The following is a 19,289-nucleotide window of genomic DNA, read 5'->3' on the forward strand; positions in this document are numbered from 1 at the left end:
TAAGAGATAAAATATTTTTTAATGAACATTATCTTTATAGTATAAAAAACTAAAAAGAGTCAAATATAAGAAAATGCATTATGTCAAAAAGAACCTAGAAGAGCAAATATAGAAAGCTCTCTAGATCTTTTCCAAACTTTTCTTTCATGGGTAGTTAATTAATATAGTTGGTTTTACATAAATTTGAGGGTTTTGGTGGATAAAAAGATAAAATATTGTTTTCAAATATTGAAAAGTTCAAACCGTCCAAAAACATTATCCTATATTATGGGAATTATGATAGACTTAGGTGGGAACATTGGACTGATGAGCATGTGTCCAAAACCAACTTTAATATTCTTATGCTAATAAAAGAATGTCCTTTTTGGTCTAAATGTCATACCCTCAATTGAGCACCGTGATTTATTGCTCTTATGAAGCTGCCCTCTATATTCACCATGGCGAGTTCAAGATTTTAAGATCATGATTTATGAATTGATATTTATTTTTTAAATACAAATGTATAGCTATTTGAATGAGAAAATATAAATGTATAGCTATTTTTTAATCACTCATCTCTTCTCCTCTTTCTGCTCTCTCATCCCTTCTCTCTCTATGAATGAATATATTGATGATATTGATGTGGGATACATAAGTTGAAATTGATATCAGATAGTTTGTTTTGAATACATATATATATGAAATTGATATCAAATAGTTTGTTTTGAATATATATATATATATATATATATATATATATATATATATATATATGAAATTGATATCAGATAGTTTGTTTTGGATATATATTTACATGAAATTAATACTAGATATACAAAAACATAAAATTTGTGAAACTTAGATACATTCTAAATACCGATACATAGGGAGACAAGTGAGCGAGAGAGAAGAAAGACAAGTAAGATAGGAGATAGGCGAATGAGAGAGTCATTGTATCCGGATACATGTGAATCATGTTTGGATGATACAGTGTATATGAAACAAATTACACTTAATTTGCCTCTGCATGTATCCAAGATACATATCTAAGCTCAAACCTATTAAAGTTCTTAAAAGTACTTAAAATAAGTAAATCCACACAAACTCTAAATATATGCAATTTGTGTCGGGGTCGATGGATTCTCATCGCTCGAACACCCTACACCTACAACGTAGGTCCGCCCCTGCTCCCCAACCCACTGTTTGGGGATGTGAGTCATGGTTCTGAAAATTCTAAAGGGATGTTGCCAGGGATACCAGCCCCACTATAGACTTCGAAGAAAGTACAAGAAATTCTTCAAGGATGAATTTAATTTTACAATTGTCATAACGTTGTATAATAATGTTACTTGTACCTTAATTTCAAAAAAGTTAAAATTGATTATATCAATTCTCATGAACTGTTATAGCCACTCACAACTAGAGCTAACTGATTCTCCCCAAAATGCATTTGAAACATAACATATGCCATATCATCCAGAATAATGCACAAAATAGGATGAACTTAATTTGTTGCCGATCCAAGCAAATTCAACCAAGTAGAGTTTCTAGACTGAAAACTACATCTGCCTGGCTCTGGCTAGTATTAATTAATTAATGGAGTCAGGACGTATATATTTGACCTAACAAACACGTACATATCCACGTTTATGTACGAATTGCTGAAGTTTCTTGACAATTTATTCAAATACATACCCTTAACTAAAACAAGGAGAACCACCAACCAACAGGTGTGGTCCCTCCTTCCTCCGAATGGAGCCCTACGTGGTGCGAATTTGAAATAGTTAAGCTCCAATGCGGGTATCAGAACAAGGGGAAGAGAAAAGGAAATAAAGAGAAGCCAAGATAGGTCACCACTTCATTTTCTAGTATTAGTAGTATCCTAGAGGAGCAGTTTTTGGTACATGCATGTAATGTAACATTAATCAATTTGTTGCCCTGGAAAAAGTATTTAACAAAAGAAATGGGATTCAAAGAACTAGAAATGAAAACAGATTGTCTACTTGCCGTCAACTTTATCAAAGAAGAGGATATTGTAAGTCATCCCCTGGGAGATATTACTGGAAATTTCAAATATTTGTTGGAAGCACCAAGACTACAATTAAGCATATATATATATATATATATATGTATCTATAGGGAAGCAAACCAATGCGCCAGACTTCTTGGCAAACGAAGGACACAAGCATGAAAAGGAAGATGCAATCAAGAATATGAAATTTCTTCTCTTATGAGATCTAAGTCATGTCACTTTAGTTTTAATGTTTTCTAATTATTTCCCATCTTCCGAAAAACAAACTAGCAATTTAGCATAGTGCAAGAAATATAACCACATGGCACTAGGCAGAATACACACCAAAAAAGGCAAATCGAAGCAGAAACCAACCTTCACAATCTGCAGTATTCCGTATATTACTGTATGTGTAACAGGGTACATGGTACTGCCTGCTTAAACCTTTTGCTTATAAGAAAAAGGAACCAATATTTATTCATGAGGAAAAATGAGATTGACAAGAAAACTCTGCTGGCTTCAAATTGATTATTAGAAAAAAAAAAAAAAAAACCAATTATCTGCTCTACGGTACAATTGGTACTTGATCCACAATCAAAGCTTCTGACTGGAAACAGGATCAGCACAGGAAATGCAAGAACTCCAAACCTGGATTAAGTATTTGATGTCTCGGCCTGACCTTAATTATTGAGAATGAAACTTAAGTATTTTCTTGTTTGATCAGCCCAATGAAAAAAGAAATTGGCTAACACCACAAAACCCAAGGGATAATCAACTTGGATCCACACTTAAATGGCCTTTGGTGCCTGGATATTATCAGGCAGGACAAGCTCGGGAGGTGTTTCACGGACAACACCCAGCATAGAATCATACTCCTCGTCTTTGCGAGCAAATTTCTTCCGCAACACTTTCTCAAATTCAATCGCATCAAAGCTTTTTGCATTTTCACCAGCATGGACCTGTGCTAAATTAGAATAGTTGGCTGCTGACTCCGAGATAAAAGCAATTTCTTCTTGTGTGAGCTTCCTCAGAAATCTAGCTGGATTTCCTCCCCAGACCTGTTTATGAAAAAGAACACCAAAACAACATTTATTAGCAAGCTAAACGTAATCAATTGTCTTCCATAGTTTTCATCCCAAAAGATGGAAGTGCACTATGCTGGCAAGGTAGAAAGGTGGCAGAGAACATAAAATTAACCTCAAAAAGGATTTTACCCGGGAATTTCTTTATATCCACATTCTAAGTCAAGTTATCTAAGCCACAACTTCACATGTTTATGAATATAAAAATTAAGAGACCTTTTCTTAGTTGATAATTAAGAAGCCTATTGCATGACATAGCATCGAAATGTACAAGAAACAAATCCATCTTTAGGTTAATTACCATGCCAGAGTCAAAACTCAGATGTGTGTTCCGTGCGATACCTAAGATGATGGCAAAATGAATAGCTTAAAATGAGGTTACCACAAACCTCTCCACAAGGAATCCTCGTATTCTGTCTGACAAGGGCACCAGCCGCAACCATTGCATTTTTCTCCACAACAGCTCCATCTAGCAGAGTTGCACCCATACCAACAAATGCCTCATCTTCAACAGTACATCCATGTAAGACAGCACTATGACCTTCAAAGTTAGATTAAAAAGTTAACCACAAAGGTAATTGCAAATATTGACAGCGGTTGTATGCTATTGATTTGCCAATTAGTTCTCACCTACAGTAACATTGTTGCCAATAATTGTTGGCAAAACCTTTCCACTTAGATTTGATTTGGCTACATGAACAAGAGAATTGTCCTGGATATTGCTTCCGGCTCCAATACTAATACTGTTCACGTCACCTGCATGGAAGCATATTATTTACTAATTAGAATCAATCAAGTGAACTCGAAAATAAACTAAGGAAAACAACATGCAATCAAATTTTGACTGAAGCCCTATCCTGTTAAGAGATTAGCAATTACAGCCCAAAACAGAGTTCTATAGCCTTGCCCTTAAGGAGCTAGGAATTGACTAAATGACAATATGGTAGAAACAGGAAGTTCCTAAAAAATCAAGATTCAAGAAGGGATAAAAACTTATAAAATATTTCCAGGTATGGGAGGACATTCATCAATCAAAATTTGTGGCAACTTGTATTGAACATGAGACATCAACTTCTAACAGCACTACAAAAACATTGTATACTCGATTCAATGTGCTGGTATAAATTAAAGTATGTTTAAATTCTGGTCATCCCGCACAGTAGCGGATTGATATTTAGACAGTAAAGAGAGATTTGAGGAGGTGCTTGGGAGGTTAAACCAAACATTAATATAAGGAACCTAATTTTTTCAAATAATGGTATGAAACAGCTTTGAACTGGAGCGACATGGATAGTGAGGATTTATATAGCTGAACCCAACTAGATTGGAATTCAGGCATATAAGTAATAGTAGTTGTATATAAACCAAACAACCACTTGTTCAATACAAATGAGTTCAACCAAAAGTACAGCCTAATCAATTTAAACTGATCCAACCTCAAACAATCCCTTGGTACTTGGAATATGTGACAATTAGAAAGGGAAATCCAAAGATAAACTGGCATTATGGGTGTTGTAATAAAAAATTAGCTATGCAAGAGCAGAAGTAAACAACAACGACCACGCCTCAGCAATAACTATGCCCTCACTGATCATAATTCTCCATTAAACTCATCTCAAGCCAATACCATACAAAATAAAAATTGAAAAAAAAAGTTACAAGAGCAGAAGTTACGACATCCTGTCATGCTAACTGTTGTTCTGAAATGCTCATATGTCAACAGCGCTTGTCATCTTTTGGCGAACTGAGAATTGTCTAAAATATTGTTGCTTCTAATTGTATTGCCCAATACAAAAGGTGCACCCCTTGCTTCCATTAAGAAAAATACTCTACTAGAAAATTAAAATCAACATTTCTTTCAGGACAGTTTGACCTCTCTTCGACTTTGCTCGAAGTCAAAAGAATGAAAGAGCAAGAAAAAGACTAATCATCTACAAAGCAGTTATTGTACCTCCAGATTCCTATAGAAGGCCTGCTTAACTACTCATCTAGCAAAACACTTATTGTGCCTCTAGACCTAAGTTGCTCGGACTCGGGTGCGGGTATCCGAGACGGATGCGAATCCGAGAGTCGGATTCAGCAAAATCCAAATTTTAAGATTCGTGGGTGCGAATCCGAGTATGGATACGGGTGCGGGGATACGGCTAAAATTTTTCAATATTATAAAAATATAGTTATGAAGATATTCTAAATTTGAAAGATATGTTGTGATAAACTTACATGTATTTTGTAGAATTCAATCTTCCATTCTTAAAATTTAATAATAATAATAACTGAATGCTAAACAATTAAATAAGAAATATGAATTTAAATTTTTTTCGATATCTCCATTATTTTAAAATTTTAAAATTGATTGTCAAAAAATTAAATAAGAAATATATCTCTCTCTCTCTCTCTCTATATATATATATATATATATATATATAAAATATTTCCAACTGAAAAAACTTTGTAGTTGATGGCTGATGGCTGACGGCTGACGGCTGACGGCTGATGGGATGTTTCCTTTTCTGACACTACTTTACTTTAAGACTTTCTGATCTTTCTTTTTTCAAGGGTATATGTATTGTGTACATACATTTTCAAGAAAGATTAAAAAAAAAGACTCCTCTATTTCCTTTACTTTTTGAAGAAAAAACTCTTTCTTTCTTCTCTTTCTCTTTACTTTTTCAACTTTGTCTTCTTTAGGTCGCCGTCGCATCGCCGGAGCCGGAAATTGATTTTCTCTTCTTTCTTCTATTCTCTGTACTTTTTCAAGCTTTGTCCTTTTTACATCGCCGGAAACTGATTTTTTCTTCCCTAAATCTTTTCTCGGCTTCGGTCAAAGTGTCCGGATCGAATTGACCGAATCCGACACGCACCCCGCACCCGCACCCGCACCAGTGTCGCGTCGAGACGGGTTCGCCTACAAATATGAAGAGTCCGCGCAACATAGCTCTAGACTCCTATGGTAGGCCTGGCTAGCTTAACTATATAAACAGATGTTCACCTCAATCCCACTTTCACCTGTCTTAAAAATAAAAACGGAAAGACCCTCAACAGACATATATATTATGGCTAACCGGATATGATAGTATTTTTCCACATCTTCACTAGATTGAGAGGGAAGCTTTCCAAATTCACGGACCTGTGGACAAGGAGGATAATTATTTTTATAGTGCTTTCACAGATGACAGATGAAGCTGCAAAGGTCTCCGACCATTTGGGAACTATTAAAGAAAAAATACCTCCTCGACAGAACACTGAGATAGAGGTGGGTAAAGCATAAAATATAAAGGGAGTGTCTGTGTGGTTGAAGCTGTCAGGTAATGAACCAGCAATTTATTCAAATGTCCGAAAATGATAGGGATGGAGAATAAGAAAGGATTTGGAAGAAAACATCAAGCTATTTGTTGATGATACGGGGTCACTTGCAAAAGCAAAGCAGCCTTTGATCAAACAGAGTGAAGGGAACTTCCGACAAAGTGAAGGAATACAATGGCTGGGACAAGCAACATGTTGCCATAGGGACAAAAGCTATCCCAGCAAGCAGTTGATGACTAAAATTTCTACTTCATTCAATTTGAGATGGAGTCGGTGGCAATTTCAGAGAGATGTGTTGTTGCTAGAGGTACTCGGTTTTCAGATAAGAAAGAATGTAACATTGGGAGACACAACATAAGGATGGTTAAGACTTTAAATCCAAACCCGATAGAGTGACGACCCATGGAAGAGCATCAAAAAAAATTTCCCTAAGAGCAAGATTGTTCTTTCATGACAAATAAATAAATGCCAATTCAGTTTAACTCATGTCTTGAAAGATGCCCAATCCCAACAGTTTGAAGGCCACACCTACATGTCATTGAATAAAAGGATAGAACACTGCTGTGCTAGTCTGCCAATGCTTTGAGCATCGAAGCCAGCCTATTGAGTGATAGTGGCATTTCATGATGCCCAGCAAAATCAAAATAATTGTAAGGAGGGGTCAACAGGTAACTATTTACTAAACATGTCAGGTTTATATTGGCACCTGAAGCTTGTCCCAATCTCTCCTTCTTCTTCATTTATATTCTTTTAATGGAAAATAATACGCCACAATGATTTTTGTTACAGAAAAGGAAACATTCTTGATGAGGAAAATCAGAGAAGGCACCTCTGACACTGGGGCATTAACAGAGACAAGTAACATTCTAGTGAAAAGGAAATCTACTGATTTTGAAGAGGATACTCTGAAATATGGGGAGGACACTCTTCAATAAAGGAGTCTTAACAGTGAACAAGAGATGGACAGCCAACATGGTCAAGATAATGAAGCAGAAACAATGAGCATAATGGGTAAAAATATGGCGATGGAGAACAGATAGCTGATAATGAATTGCAAGTAATTGATGAAAATGTACAATCATAAGAACTAGAAGTGGAATAAGAAGTTAATGGGGTAACTTCAGTTTTGGAATAGCAGAAATTTAGGAAATTCAGAAATTTTTGGTCAAACCAGAAAAAGAACAAAAGAACTCAAGGTTGAAGGGGGTTAGCAATAAGATGTGAACCAAGTAATAAAGGAAATTTTCTGAATAGGAAACAGGGAAGCAACAAACAAGGGTGCAGACTTAGAGGTAATGATGTAGCTTCAACAACAGAATAAAGGCCAATGGAGAATTAAATTGAATTGAGATAACAGGCTTTGCTTACTGTTCTGTTTTGTTTGTCAGGTGGTGGATTGGATTATGATTGATGTAGTAAGGGGGGCTGGTTGAGGGTTAAAGTTAGTAGTCTGGTCTCACTGGATGTATACGGTTGCATTCACTGAATGCTTTTCTAATAACTCATTCGGTCATAAAAAACTGACATAAATATCAGAACTTTGGAAGAACTAAAAAACACAATCTTTTGTGAGTTAAGCCTAGTACAGTGATGAAATCATTGAAATGACACCTGCTAAAGTGAACTTGTACAAGACAAATGATTGCTTCAATAACAAAGCTTGAGAACCGCATAAAATTAATTCTGAATTATCAAAGAAGAAGCTATATTCCAAATGTCTACCCTCCGTCATATATTCAAGAAACATATAAGCTTTTCATCAGACAAGATGGGATTTTGGCTCACTGCATCACCCCTACTTCAATGTCTCTAGGATACATACAGTGTTGACAATCTTTATGCTTCAAAATCAATAGGTACGATTTAAACGCATCTCCGGGAGAAACAACATAAAGAAGGTTTCTGCCAAATGCAGCAACAGCTTTGTCCAGGCAATTAATTTTACTAGAATATTTTAGCACATATACAGATACATTATCATATTATGGGAAGCAGAACATACCTCGCAGAACACATCCATACCAAATAGAAGCATTACGTCCAACATGAACGTCACCAATTAGAGATGCACTTGGGGCCACAAAAGCATCTTTATCAACCATTGGTGCTTTGTTAAACAAGTTCATAAGAGTTCTATGCCTTGACACTGGAATAAGGAAGTACAGATGGAAAACGTCAAAAGATGCAGGAGTGTAGCTTATGCGCTTTGGAGGACATTACAAACAAATATTCAAACTTAAAATAAAAAACAAATTCTTTGACCCAAAGCGAAGAATATTGTAGTAAAAGAAATAATTCCTAGGTGTATTACATTTATAATGCAAAAACATACATACTAGAATGAAGAAATCAGATGGCAAACTTGTTGATTGTGAGCATATTATTTCAAATATGACCAATCCAGCAAAATATCATTTGTCACCAGACTCTTCAGACAAAAGAAGCAATGAATGTTCAAGATTACAACCAAGGATGCCAAGCCATTAGCTTCTTCCTATGTGACAAAAATATATGTATATACAAGAATAATTTCACACAGTTAGCCTGAGAGACTTATGCAATAAAGTAGCACGGAGTCTGAAAGTTTAATGGTGTTGAACTCTGGAAAATCCAAATTTTGCAGTTGGGCGAATCTACCAACAATAACAAGCCAGTAAACCATAGACATATGGGGAGATAGCTATCAGCATAATTTTAACACAAGTACTTGCATTTCATCAGCAGTCTTCAGAGTCATTACTCTAATAGCATAAATATATCTATCTAGTCTATATATATAACAGATAAGAAAATATTTCCAACTTCAATATAGGACACCTTTTCTTCTCCAGAACTAAAATAAATCCAGCATCACAGAATTATCATCTGCTTCTTTAACAGTAAAATTATCCCCTTGGGAAACTTTAGGCAAAAACTGGAAAGTAGAATTGCAAATTTTGGATAATTGATAGGAGGATGTGGAGGTAATATACTAGAATAGAAGGCTAGTAGGTAACTGAGCATTGTCTCACTTTACTGGGGGATAAGATTGGTCGTAGTTTAGTGCACCGCAGTTTCTCATTTAATACCAACTGTATTCATGTAGTTTCTTATCCCTCGATTTCTGTTACTACTGATTATTTCTTGTGCTTTGGTTATCACATTATTTTGTTATTGTTATTGTTCCTTTTTCATGAATGCTATGTAATGCTTCCTCTAGTATTTGTTATGTCTTCAATATGCATTATCTGAATCGGGAGTCTTTCGGAAACAGACTCTCTACCTCCAAGAGGTAGGGGTAAGTTATGTGTACACTCTACCCTCCCAAACCTCACATATGGGATATGTTGTTGGATTATTAAACTCAAGGTTTTCAACAAAATCCACCTACGACATTGATCTCACGACTGACTGAGTTAAGAAACCAATTTATTTATATTAAACTTACTAGATCAAATTTAGATTGCCCTGAAATACGAAGATCACAATGGTTCTAGGATTTGACTTTCTTTTTAGCTAATTTAAAATGCACGGGCGTTGTTAGGCGGTATCCTAGTATATGTAAATAATACAAGTACTCTTATCAGATTTAACATGAATAAAAAAGTGGCCCAGTGGTTTGAGCTTGGGACTTCCATGTTGGAGGTCTCAAGTTTGAAACCCCTTGCCAGCAAAAGCAAGGGGTTTGCTTTCTGGGTCAAGCTCGTCGCACCAGGCTTGCCTAGTGCGGGTTACCTCTCCTATGTGGTTTGCGAGCTATTGCATAGGAGCGGGGGTTTTACCCTGTGCGCACCAAAAGGGTAGCGGCTGTGAGTTCCCCTTGTCATCAAAAAAAAAAAAAAAGTGAAGACTAATTTACTCCTTGTCGTTTTACGAGCAAGGACTCTTCATCTTTCATGCAATTCTACTTTCCAGTTTTTGCCTAAAGTAGAATTTACTCAGAGAGGTAGTCACATTATATGTTAGTATGACAACATTTCTTCTGAAAGAAAGAATCTCCATTCTTCATCTGTTCCCAACATTACTCACCTACTCAGGAAATAAAGTTACACTAGTGAAATAAAAATCAGAGATCCCCCTTTCAGTTTTTCAAAGGCATTCATAACCTCAAGACAAATAAGTGGAACGGTAATCAAATTGAAGCTTTCTCCAGCTGAATAAAACCTCAAAATGTCACTAGCTCCATTGATTATTCGATATCATCTTCAATATTCAATCATATGTGAAACGACTAATAGATTCAGTATTTAAACAACACTCAATCACATATACAATCAATGTCAAAAAAAAAGAAAAAACATTTCATTTCACTCCACTAGTTAATTCTCACCCATTTTATTCCAAATATGAGGATAAAACAGCTGGGCCAGCTACATGATACTCTATAATAATTATTCCACTCTAATTTGTCCCAATTTTATAAATTTCCACGCAAATTAGGGATTGTGTAATTAATTAAAAAGCTTTGCCGGCAAACACTGATGTGAGAAAGAATCAATTACCAAATAACAGTATTCGTAAACCTAAAATTTCAAAGGAGATGAAGAGGATAGAGTAAAAGTACGTTGTTCATGGAAGTAGTAGTTGCCTTGGAGGCGGCAGCCCAAACGATCAATGGCTTGACCCGTTTCCCGGATCCAGAATCCGACTGTGTAGATTGCTTTCCCCAGCGTACCCATCTTCCTGAAAATGTGATTATGCAGAGAAAGGGATTGTTCAGTTAATTTAGCTCTAACACTATTTGAAGAAGAAAATGGAATGAGTTGAATCGGACGAACCTTTTCTATCTGTTTAAATCATTTATTATAGCTTTTATTTTGAGTTGTGTTTGATTATGTTAAGTATTGAATGTGTTTTTTTTAAGTAGATTGTATACTCCTCAATTTTTTTAAAAAAAACTAGCAAATTCATTCTCAACTTCGTTAATTTATTTGAATATTAAATATACAATCAACTATTATAAAATATTAATAACTTGAAACAAATAGTTATAAAATATCATATATTAAATTTCAAATATGAGTTACTATATATTATTACAAAAAGTAATATACTTTATTTAAAAATTTGAAGTAAAAATTGTGTTTGGTCATAATTTTTTGTAAATAATATTTGATTATTTGAATGTACTTTTTGAAGAAAAAAATAAGAAATGTGATTTAAATATAAAATATAATTTAAATAGGTTATATATATTGAAAACATGGTATTTGGTGTTTGCCAAATTCCGAATATAACTTGATGATTTTTCATGGCCAAATGTTGACTTTCAAATAAAGTGAAAAAATTTGAAAAAAGCTAAACAATTTTGCGGTGAAATGGATCCTTATTTGGATATTATGTTTATCCCAAATTAAATAATTTCACTTCAACATTTTATTGATTTAGTATTGTCTATTCGAATTAGACTAGAATGAGATGTAAAATAAGGCATGTTTGCTTTTAGATACTCTATACAAGACAGGGTATATAGTATTATCAATTAATTTTCAATCGTGAATACTAAAAATTAAAGTGAGAATACACGCTTAATTATGATTAAGTGATAATTATTTGTATGAATGATATACTTTAACATTGTATATCAGTAATACATTAAATAATTAGAGTAATGATTGAAGAATTTGTTTGATAAAAACAAGATTTACATCAAAGTTTAACTAACCATTGATAACTTAATAAATTTGAATTTTTTAAGGTTATAAAATTTGTATAAAAATAGAATGGAATGAAACAAATGAAGAAAAAAAATGATTACGAAGATCAAGATAGAAGAGTTAATACTTTTATTACATGACATATATACTTTGTTGTCCAATAACAAGAGAAATCTCATTGAGTGATGCTCCCTTTATATCAAGGTTGACCTTTTTCAAGAGGAATTTACCAATTTAGACATAATTTTTCCCTTCAAAATAGAGAATAAGGTTATTGAAAAAAAGTATTTGTAAGTGATAATTGATTTTTGTTCCTTTGAGTAAATAACTTTGCATTCAATTAAGTGAGTCATTCAACTCCTTTTTGGAGCACAGGGATCAACATGTTATATTAGATCAATTCTAAGAAATATACACTTAAAATATCGAGTTTTATAGAAAGATCATGAGTTCGCGTGCATCATAATTTATATTTAAATCCATCCATACTTACCACTTATCAGGCCTATCTAGACGTGTTCATTTGCCATATATGAATCTCATGATTACAACTTACTGCTAATTTAAGCTTTACAATAGAATAATTGAGTTACTTATTTATCAGTTCAACTTCACAGACATATTAGCCATAACCTGAGTTCTACATCTTCTAGTTACTTTAGCAATTCTTTTTGTAATGGTGGTGTTCAGATCCGCCTACACAGATTACTTCACCAAAACTTACTATCATTCTCCGGCTTAAATATCGAGCAACTTTATCCCCCAGTTTTATGCAGATGAGATGAAATCACCTAGCGCACTTCTGGCAGATGAGATAATTTGATTTGTGCAACTTTGTTTCTATGCTATCTCCTTCAGAAACAAAATGCGGGTTCAGATCCTGGTATTCTCACCTCTTCCATTAAACAAATTAAACTACAAACAGGCAAAACAGCATCAAATGCAAATGCAAATGCAATTCATTCAATTAAACAAATACAATATAGAGAAGATGTGGAACTCTTTGGATCAAGCTGACTTCAGTATCAGGTCGAATCAACCTCTCACATGTCACTAAAATCTCCTATAAAAATGAATCTGATTGTATGTTGGAGGATTATACAGTATTTTTTACAACATGAATCACTGCATATGTAAGGGGTAACACTGAAGCTAAGTTTCTGATACTGTTTCAAGAGAAGACGCAGGTGTTATCGTGGTTGACAACCAATCTAATAAAGCTTCATTCACTAGTTCTGGAACTTCGTCGTGGGGACAATGACCTGCTTTCAGGTTAACAATGGTTGTGTTTGGATAGAACTCCTTAATCTGATTGGCCTTGGCAGGACCAACCCAGGGGTCTAGGTCACCCCACAGCAACAACAATGGGCAAGAAAGTTGTCTCAACACATTGTTAAGTGTATACTTTCTCTGGTTTGAAATGAATCGTGTCATCAATCTGTAGATTGCAAAAGAAGAGGGCATTGGATAAGTTTCTTAAACTAGAAAACAGGAATTCAACAAAAAAATCAAAGGTATCTATTCAATAAAAAAGTAAAGCAAATAAACTTATTTCCAAGCAACCTGGTCCTGATGAGGTATACCAGTGATTGCGTTACATAATATCTGATGTTGGAAGTATGTCTTATGTTTCATATAATTATGAAGTTATATCCCGTTATTATAAGGCTGAAATGGCATGATAAGGAGGGTGAACTGTCTGGCTACAACCGTCGAATCAAGCTTTCTCCCTTCTCCTTGTATTTGAACATTGACCAATTATGCATTTTCTTATAAAGTCCTGGTTATTTCGGTTTTAAGTTCCGAAGGAAACACTATAAGGTGGTTGACTGGGATACGGAGTTTAAGAGAGAAAAGACTTTTGACTTGTGGTTTGAAACATGCCATGACATATCTGTAGCTATAAAAGTATGTCACTAAGAGTAAAATGAGAAGTTAAAAAATGGTTTCTACATATAGAAAGGCGTCAACATTTTTGGAACAGACTAAAATGCAGCGAAGAGTATCACAAAAAATGGAATTGAGGGAGTATGCTAGACCTATAAGAGAAAAGGACTTGATAAGAATGAAGGAAATCTTTCTTCGTAAGGTTACTTAAGAATAATCCAAATTATTTGGGTGAATTTCTAATAGGGAAAAGGGTCAAAAATACCCCTCAACTTTGGTTTATAGTTTGACTTTACCCTCACCGTTAAAATGAAGTTAAATTTACCCCTCCCGTTATTAATTTCACCAAAATTACCCCTCACTTGACAGAATCCCCAAAATTGACCCAAATTACCCCAATTTTAAAAAAAAAACCCTATTCCCTATTTTTAACCCAGTGCCCCGACCTGCCCCGACCCCTCTAGAGGATAACCCATTCCCCTTTTACCCATTCGCTCAAATTTTCCATATAACCCATTAACTTCTCCATTGTTCTTCATTTTCCAATGTATATCCGCAGGAAGATATGACGGGAGACTCTTGTTGTGGGCGGACATACCTGTCCGGAATATTGGTTAGGTGCTGTTTGGCGAGCTCTTGAACACTTGGAACTAACAGAGAATTTCCAAAGTTCAATTTTTCCGGCGTCGACTCTATTTGCTCTTGTTGAAAACTTGTAAAATCACTCTTAATTTGGGTTTGGGTTTAATCAATGTCTTCCAAAAGCATATAGTATATAGTAGTGGAAATTTTTAATTTATATATATATGACGATAAATACATTGTCATTGTATAATCGTCTGGTACCAGATTTACATAGCCGCCGGAGCTGTTCAGCGCTTCGGCGGATATACATTGGAAAATGAAGAACAATGAAGGAGATATGAAGAACAATGGAGGAGAAGTTAATGGATTATATGGAAAATTTGAGAGAATGGGTAAAAGGGGAATGGGTTATCCTCTAGAGGGGTCGGGGCATTGGGTTAAAAATAGGGAATAGGTTTTTTTTAAAAAAATTCGGGTAATTTGGGTCAATTTTGGGGATTCCGTCAAATGAAGGGTAATTTTGGTGAAATTAATAATGGGAGGGGTAAATTTAACTTCATTTTAACGGCGAGGGTAAAGTCAAACTATAAACCAAAGTTGAGGGGTATTTTTGACCCTTTTCCCTTTCTAATAATACTGTTTCTTTACCAAACCGTATAAACTAATATTATTTTAGCTATTAAATGGAAGCAAAAATGTAGACAGCTGCATTCATACCGGTAATAAACCTCCCCTGCATTTGGGTCAGCTGCAGGTTTGGTAATTGAATCGATGAGATAATCATCCACGTTTGAAGAATTTATGTAGACCTTCAAGTGAAAACACATAAAGCAAGTCAGTTGTTTGATAATAGTGGCTGAAGATAATGAATGGGTAAACAAATAAAATGCAATTAGATGCAGATAAGCAGATGCATCATGCCATTAACAAACAGATGATGTTCAAGACATCATTCTGCCACAGTTTGACCGCCATTAAGTAAAAATGAAAAGAAGACAATGTGGAGAATAGCCTCAGATAGAAGGAACCATCAACTTTACAAATTCCACAAGTGAGCTTTGACAGTGATTAGATTCATCTTTGAATGTGAAAAAAAAAAGGTTTAACCTTTGGAAAAAAGCATAAGGGTTTTAGAACGACAAAATAAAGAACACAATCTCCAACTTTTGCAATTCAACACCTTGAAACAAATCTACAGAAATTTTAGTAAAAGAATAAACATTAGACTCTTGAAAGGAGAAAAAAGATCAAGAAATTGGGTAAGAGCTATCAATCCATAAGAGTCGAGCGTGGACCTTGGAACCTCAAGAACGTCAGTGCTAAATATCAAGGATGAATGAACTACATTATTGAAAGAGATCTTTTGCCTGTTTATCCATTTCTAAACATTGTACCATATTAAGAAGATATCAAGAAAGTACTGTTTCTGATTGTCAGTTCAATTCTAAGATATGCATTACACGGATTTACACATGTCTGTAAAACTAAAAGATAGAACAGTTATGCATATATTGGTGATATAGAAATTGGAAGAAAAGAAACTTGATTTGCTATAAAAGGAACATACGCTCTTCAGAACAGATTCAATACGAGCTGGTTGCTTTGATTGCCAGAAAACGAATCCAAGGACTACACGTTGAAAGCTTTCCTTTAGTGGCTTTAGGATAAATTTCTGTAAGGCAGTTTCTTCAGTTCCTTCAGCTGCACTGCTGACATCCCCAAATTGTCCTGCGCTATTCAACAGTGTAACTCCCTTGACTTCATCAGTGAGTGACGCTGCTGCTATCAAAGCAGTAAATCCTCCAAGACTGTTATATAATACATAACATATTCACATTTAAATTCAATTTCATTACTACAAAGTATATGCTAAACTGTAGCAACAAGCTAGAAAAGAGGGAAATGAATCTTAACAATTTCAAAGTCCAAGAACTTATAACTGATGCACTGTTTATGCAAATAAAATGTTACTGCAATCATTTTTACTTATTTTACCAGATAAATCAAACTTTGGTATCTTCGCTAGTTCCAAATCAAAGTGATGCTAATCTATTATATCATCTGAATGTAATACGTCCATAAATAAATAATTAACTTATTTAGAATAATTGTGCGATGTGATTCTTTAGAAACCATAATTTTTAAGTAGCAGTAATTGGTAAAAAATGTAGAATTAATTAATTCAGATTCACTACATGCTGCAATTTTCCAGGAAGTCAATATATTGTTCTCTAGACATTCCTAGCAGCCTGTAAATGAAAATTCTGCATTTCTATCTTTTTTCCAAAGGAGCTCAAACAGACTGGCATAAATTCTCCAAAAGTGAATGAGTGAAAACAGCCAGGACAAAAGAAGTGACATCAGAGCAAGAAAGGGTTGATCCAGTTGTAGAGACCCTCCACATCCAACAATGCGGCAGGGGGTTCAAGTCACCAAGGAGGAAAAATGGTAGTAAAAACTACTGGTATCCTTGGGCAGGTAAGGTTGCAGGTGGGGCTTAGCAAATCACGAAAGGTAACTAGATTAAAGATTAAGGATATGATCTTATAGAAATTTACAAAGACAGCTGCTCTCTTAATCTACGAATCCACCAATGTGTAATGAGACATTTCTTGTATTACAAAATTAAGACTTAAGACATCTCTACATGATATTAGAGAATTTCCATCGCTACCAAACCTTTTGAAGCCACTCTATGTGAAATCTTAGGGACAATGGTTAATCCATCCTTATTCCTAGCTGCCAATTAATGGTGATCGCCTCAATTAACTTACAACCTTTATTTCCAGAAAGTAAATTAGACGATTTGAAACTGGTAGCTTAAGTAAATTGAACAATATGCATAAGAAATACAGTAGATGGTCAAAAGGAAAACAAGGATTTCCAACATCCAGTAAATTCATTGAAATGACAAGTTGTTAAATGCACGAGCTAACCTGTTTCCCACTAAAACTGCTGGTTCTTTCACAATTTCCTTCAAGAAGTCAACAACCTGATCTCTCCAAATGAAGGCATCATAGTCTATTAGTGCCTTCTCGCTCCAACCAAATCCTATCAAATCCAGAGCATAAACCTTGTATTTTTTAGCCAGCTCTGGTATGTTATACCTAAGAAAGCAAGAAAGACAGCTCAGAAGCTTAAAAGAAATAGTACTATGTGAAGAAAGATTCAAGTCCCAAAAGAATCACAACATTAGCATGTGTCTTCAAAGCACTAATCAATATAACTAAAGAAATATAAGCAACATATAAAGAATACAAGTACTTCCATAAGACCATAACTGAAATTAATATCTGTAATACTTGTAAAATCCCGTTCAAGCAGAAATGACAATAATTTTTCAACAATGTTTTGGGCTTGGGACTTTCATGTTGGAGGTCTCAAGTTCAAAAACCCTTGCCAGCGAAAGCAAGGGGTTTTCCTTCTGGGTGGAGCTCATCGCACCGGGCTTGCTTAGTGCGGGTTACCTCTCCTATGTGGTTTGCGAACTATTACATAGGAGCGGGGAATTTTACCCTGTGCGCACCCAAAGGATAGCGGCTGCGGGTTTCCCTTGTCAATAAAAAAAAAAGAATGCACCAGTAATTTGATCCTACAGCTATACAGTCCTCCAAAGTAAAGTTCTTAATTTTAGCAGCAGCATTACAATTTTATGCACAACTAATTTATAATTGATCTCAATCTATCACCACTAAATCTCATGGAAAAAGGTCATGCAGACACATGGGATAGTAATTACCTCCAGTGAAAGGCAGAAGCACCAAATCCATGAATTAGAACAACTGGAAATCCTTCTCCTTCCACTACATAATGAATTCTGTGGCCGCGCCACGTCCAATAATTGTACCCCTCTGGCTTAAATGGTAATCTTTCCAAACCTATATCATCAATCCTTTGTCAAGTAACTCACACTAGCACAGATAATAAAGAAAATTCCAAGTTACAAACAGGTAATGGACTTAACCTTTAGAGGGTTCAGCAACTACAGAAGTGGTCATAACTGAAGCTCCAGCAGCAACTATACCATTAAAAGTAAAACCCCTTCTACTCAAATCGCATTTCCCCCCTTCACCCAAAAGAAAAAAAAAACAACATTTCTTTTAAATTTTTCAAGAAAAGTTCGCATTTTTCAAATCAAGATTCAAAATTGATGGGTTAAATTGGAAACTTACTGAAATGATTATTTCTTCCAGGCAAAGCTAATCTGGTACCTACAGGATTCAACCATTCAGTTCCAACAGTGGCACAAGAAGTTGACATTGATTAAATTACAACCTATAAATCCTCGAAAAGCTATACTAGGTCACAAGGTAGAATTTAAAGGTTCAATCAAGGGGCAATACTGAATTTTTTGTGTGTGTTGGTATGTGGCTGCTATTCATTTTGAGCTGGTGGTAGTATAATGGCCAAGTACTTCAACAGAGAAACACTTCTTTAAGCTTTTGTATTCAGATTTTATTGTTTTTTTTCTCAAATTTATAAGCTTTTTTCCAAAGCAAAAATTGGATTCAGGTCCAGCTCAACGCTTGAGCTATATTTGCCCATCAGAGATAATATATTACTAAGTATGGATTTTTTCATCGTCATTCAATTTTGATTTTTAACCCAAAAGTTATTCAATTATGAATTTTTCTTTTGAAAGATAACTCAATTATCAAAATTTTATTTACAAAGTCATTTTTATCTATTTGCTTAATTTTTTCATTAAAATTTATTGATATGCAATTTTTATTTAAAATTAAAATTTTAAGAAATAAAAATATATGTAATTAAACCATTTTAAGAAATTAAATCCCTCATTCCGTT

At 34.7% G+C, this 19,289-nt stretch overlaps 2 protein-coding genes across 2 annotated transcripts; both read right to left on the reverse strand.

The window, feature by feature from the left end:
• Positions 1-2,342: 2,342 nt before the first annotated feature.
• On the reverse strand, positions 2,343-11,150 carry LOC125846896 (gamma carbonic anhydrase 1, mitochondrial-like). Its single transcript, XM_049526584.1, has 5 exons — positions 10,919-11,150; positions 8,378-8,521; positions 3,703-3,828; positions 3,462-3,613; positions 2,343-3,048 (listed from the first exon to the last, which is right to left on the reverse strand). Exons 1-5 carry the CDS (start codon positions 11,031-11,033, stop codon positions 2,779-2,781), a joined length of 807 nt encoding a protein of 268 aa, XP_049382541.1. The 5' UTR covers positions 11,034-11,150; the 3' UTR covers positions 2,343-2,778.
• Positions 11,151-12,969: 1,819 nt separating this feature from the next.
• On the reverse strand, positions 12,970-18,905 carry LOC125846888 (pheophytinase, chloroplastic). Its single transcript, XM_049526577.1, has 7 exons — positions 18,656-18,905; positions 18,448-18,549; positions 18,223-18,361; positions 17,420-17,590; positions 16,051-16,291; positions 15,201-15,292; positions 12,970-13,449 (listed from the first exon to the last, which is right to left on the reverse strand). Exons 1-7 carry the CDS (start codon positions 18,741-18,743, stop codon positions 13,164-13,166), a joined length of 1,119 nt encoding a protein of 372 aa, XP_049382534.1. The 5' UTR covers positions 18,744-18,905; the 3' UTR covers positions 12,970-13,163.
• Positions 18,906-19,289: the final 384 nt, after the last annotated feature.

Source organism: Solanum stenotomum, chromosome 12 (assembly GCF_019186545.1).
Source record: "Solanum stenotomum isolate F172 chromosome 12, ASM1918654v1, whole genome shotgun sequence".
NCBI classification, from domain to species: domain Eukaryota; kingdom Viridiplantae; phylum Streptophyta; class Magnoliopsida; order Solanales; family Solanaceae; genus Solanum; species Solanum stenotomum.

Bases quoted from the DNA above. Each gene is read 5' to 3' on its own strand.
- LOC125846896 (XM_049526584.1), bottom strand. From the start codon at position 11,033: ATGGGTACGCTGGGGAAAGCAATCTACACAGTCGGATTCTGGATCCGG. The intron at 8,522-10,918 runs GTACTTTTACTC...TCCTTATTCCAG, and splicing joins CTACTACTTCCATGAACAAC to TGTCAAGGCATAGAACTCTT. The intron at 3,614-3,702 runs GTGAGAACTAAT...CTAACTTTGAAG, and splicing joins TGGCAACAATGTTACTGTAG to GTCATAGTGCTGTCTTACAT.
- LOC125846888 (XM_049526577.1), bottom strand. From the start codon at position 18,743: ATGTCAACTTCTTGTGCCACTGTTGGAACTGAATGGTTGAATCCTGTA. The intron at 18,362-18,447 runs GTTAAGTCCATT...TTGATGATATAG, and splicing joins AGTTGCTGAACCCTCTAAAG to GTTTGGAAAGATTACCATTT. The intron at 15,293-16,050 runs GTATGTTCCTTT...TTTCACTTGAAG, and splicing joins TTGAATCTGTTCTGAAGAGC to GTCTACATAAATTCTTCAAA.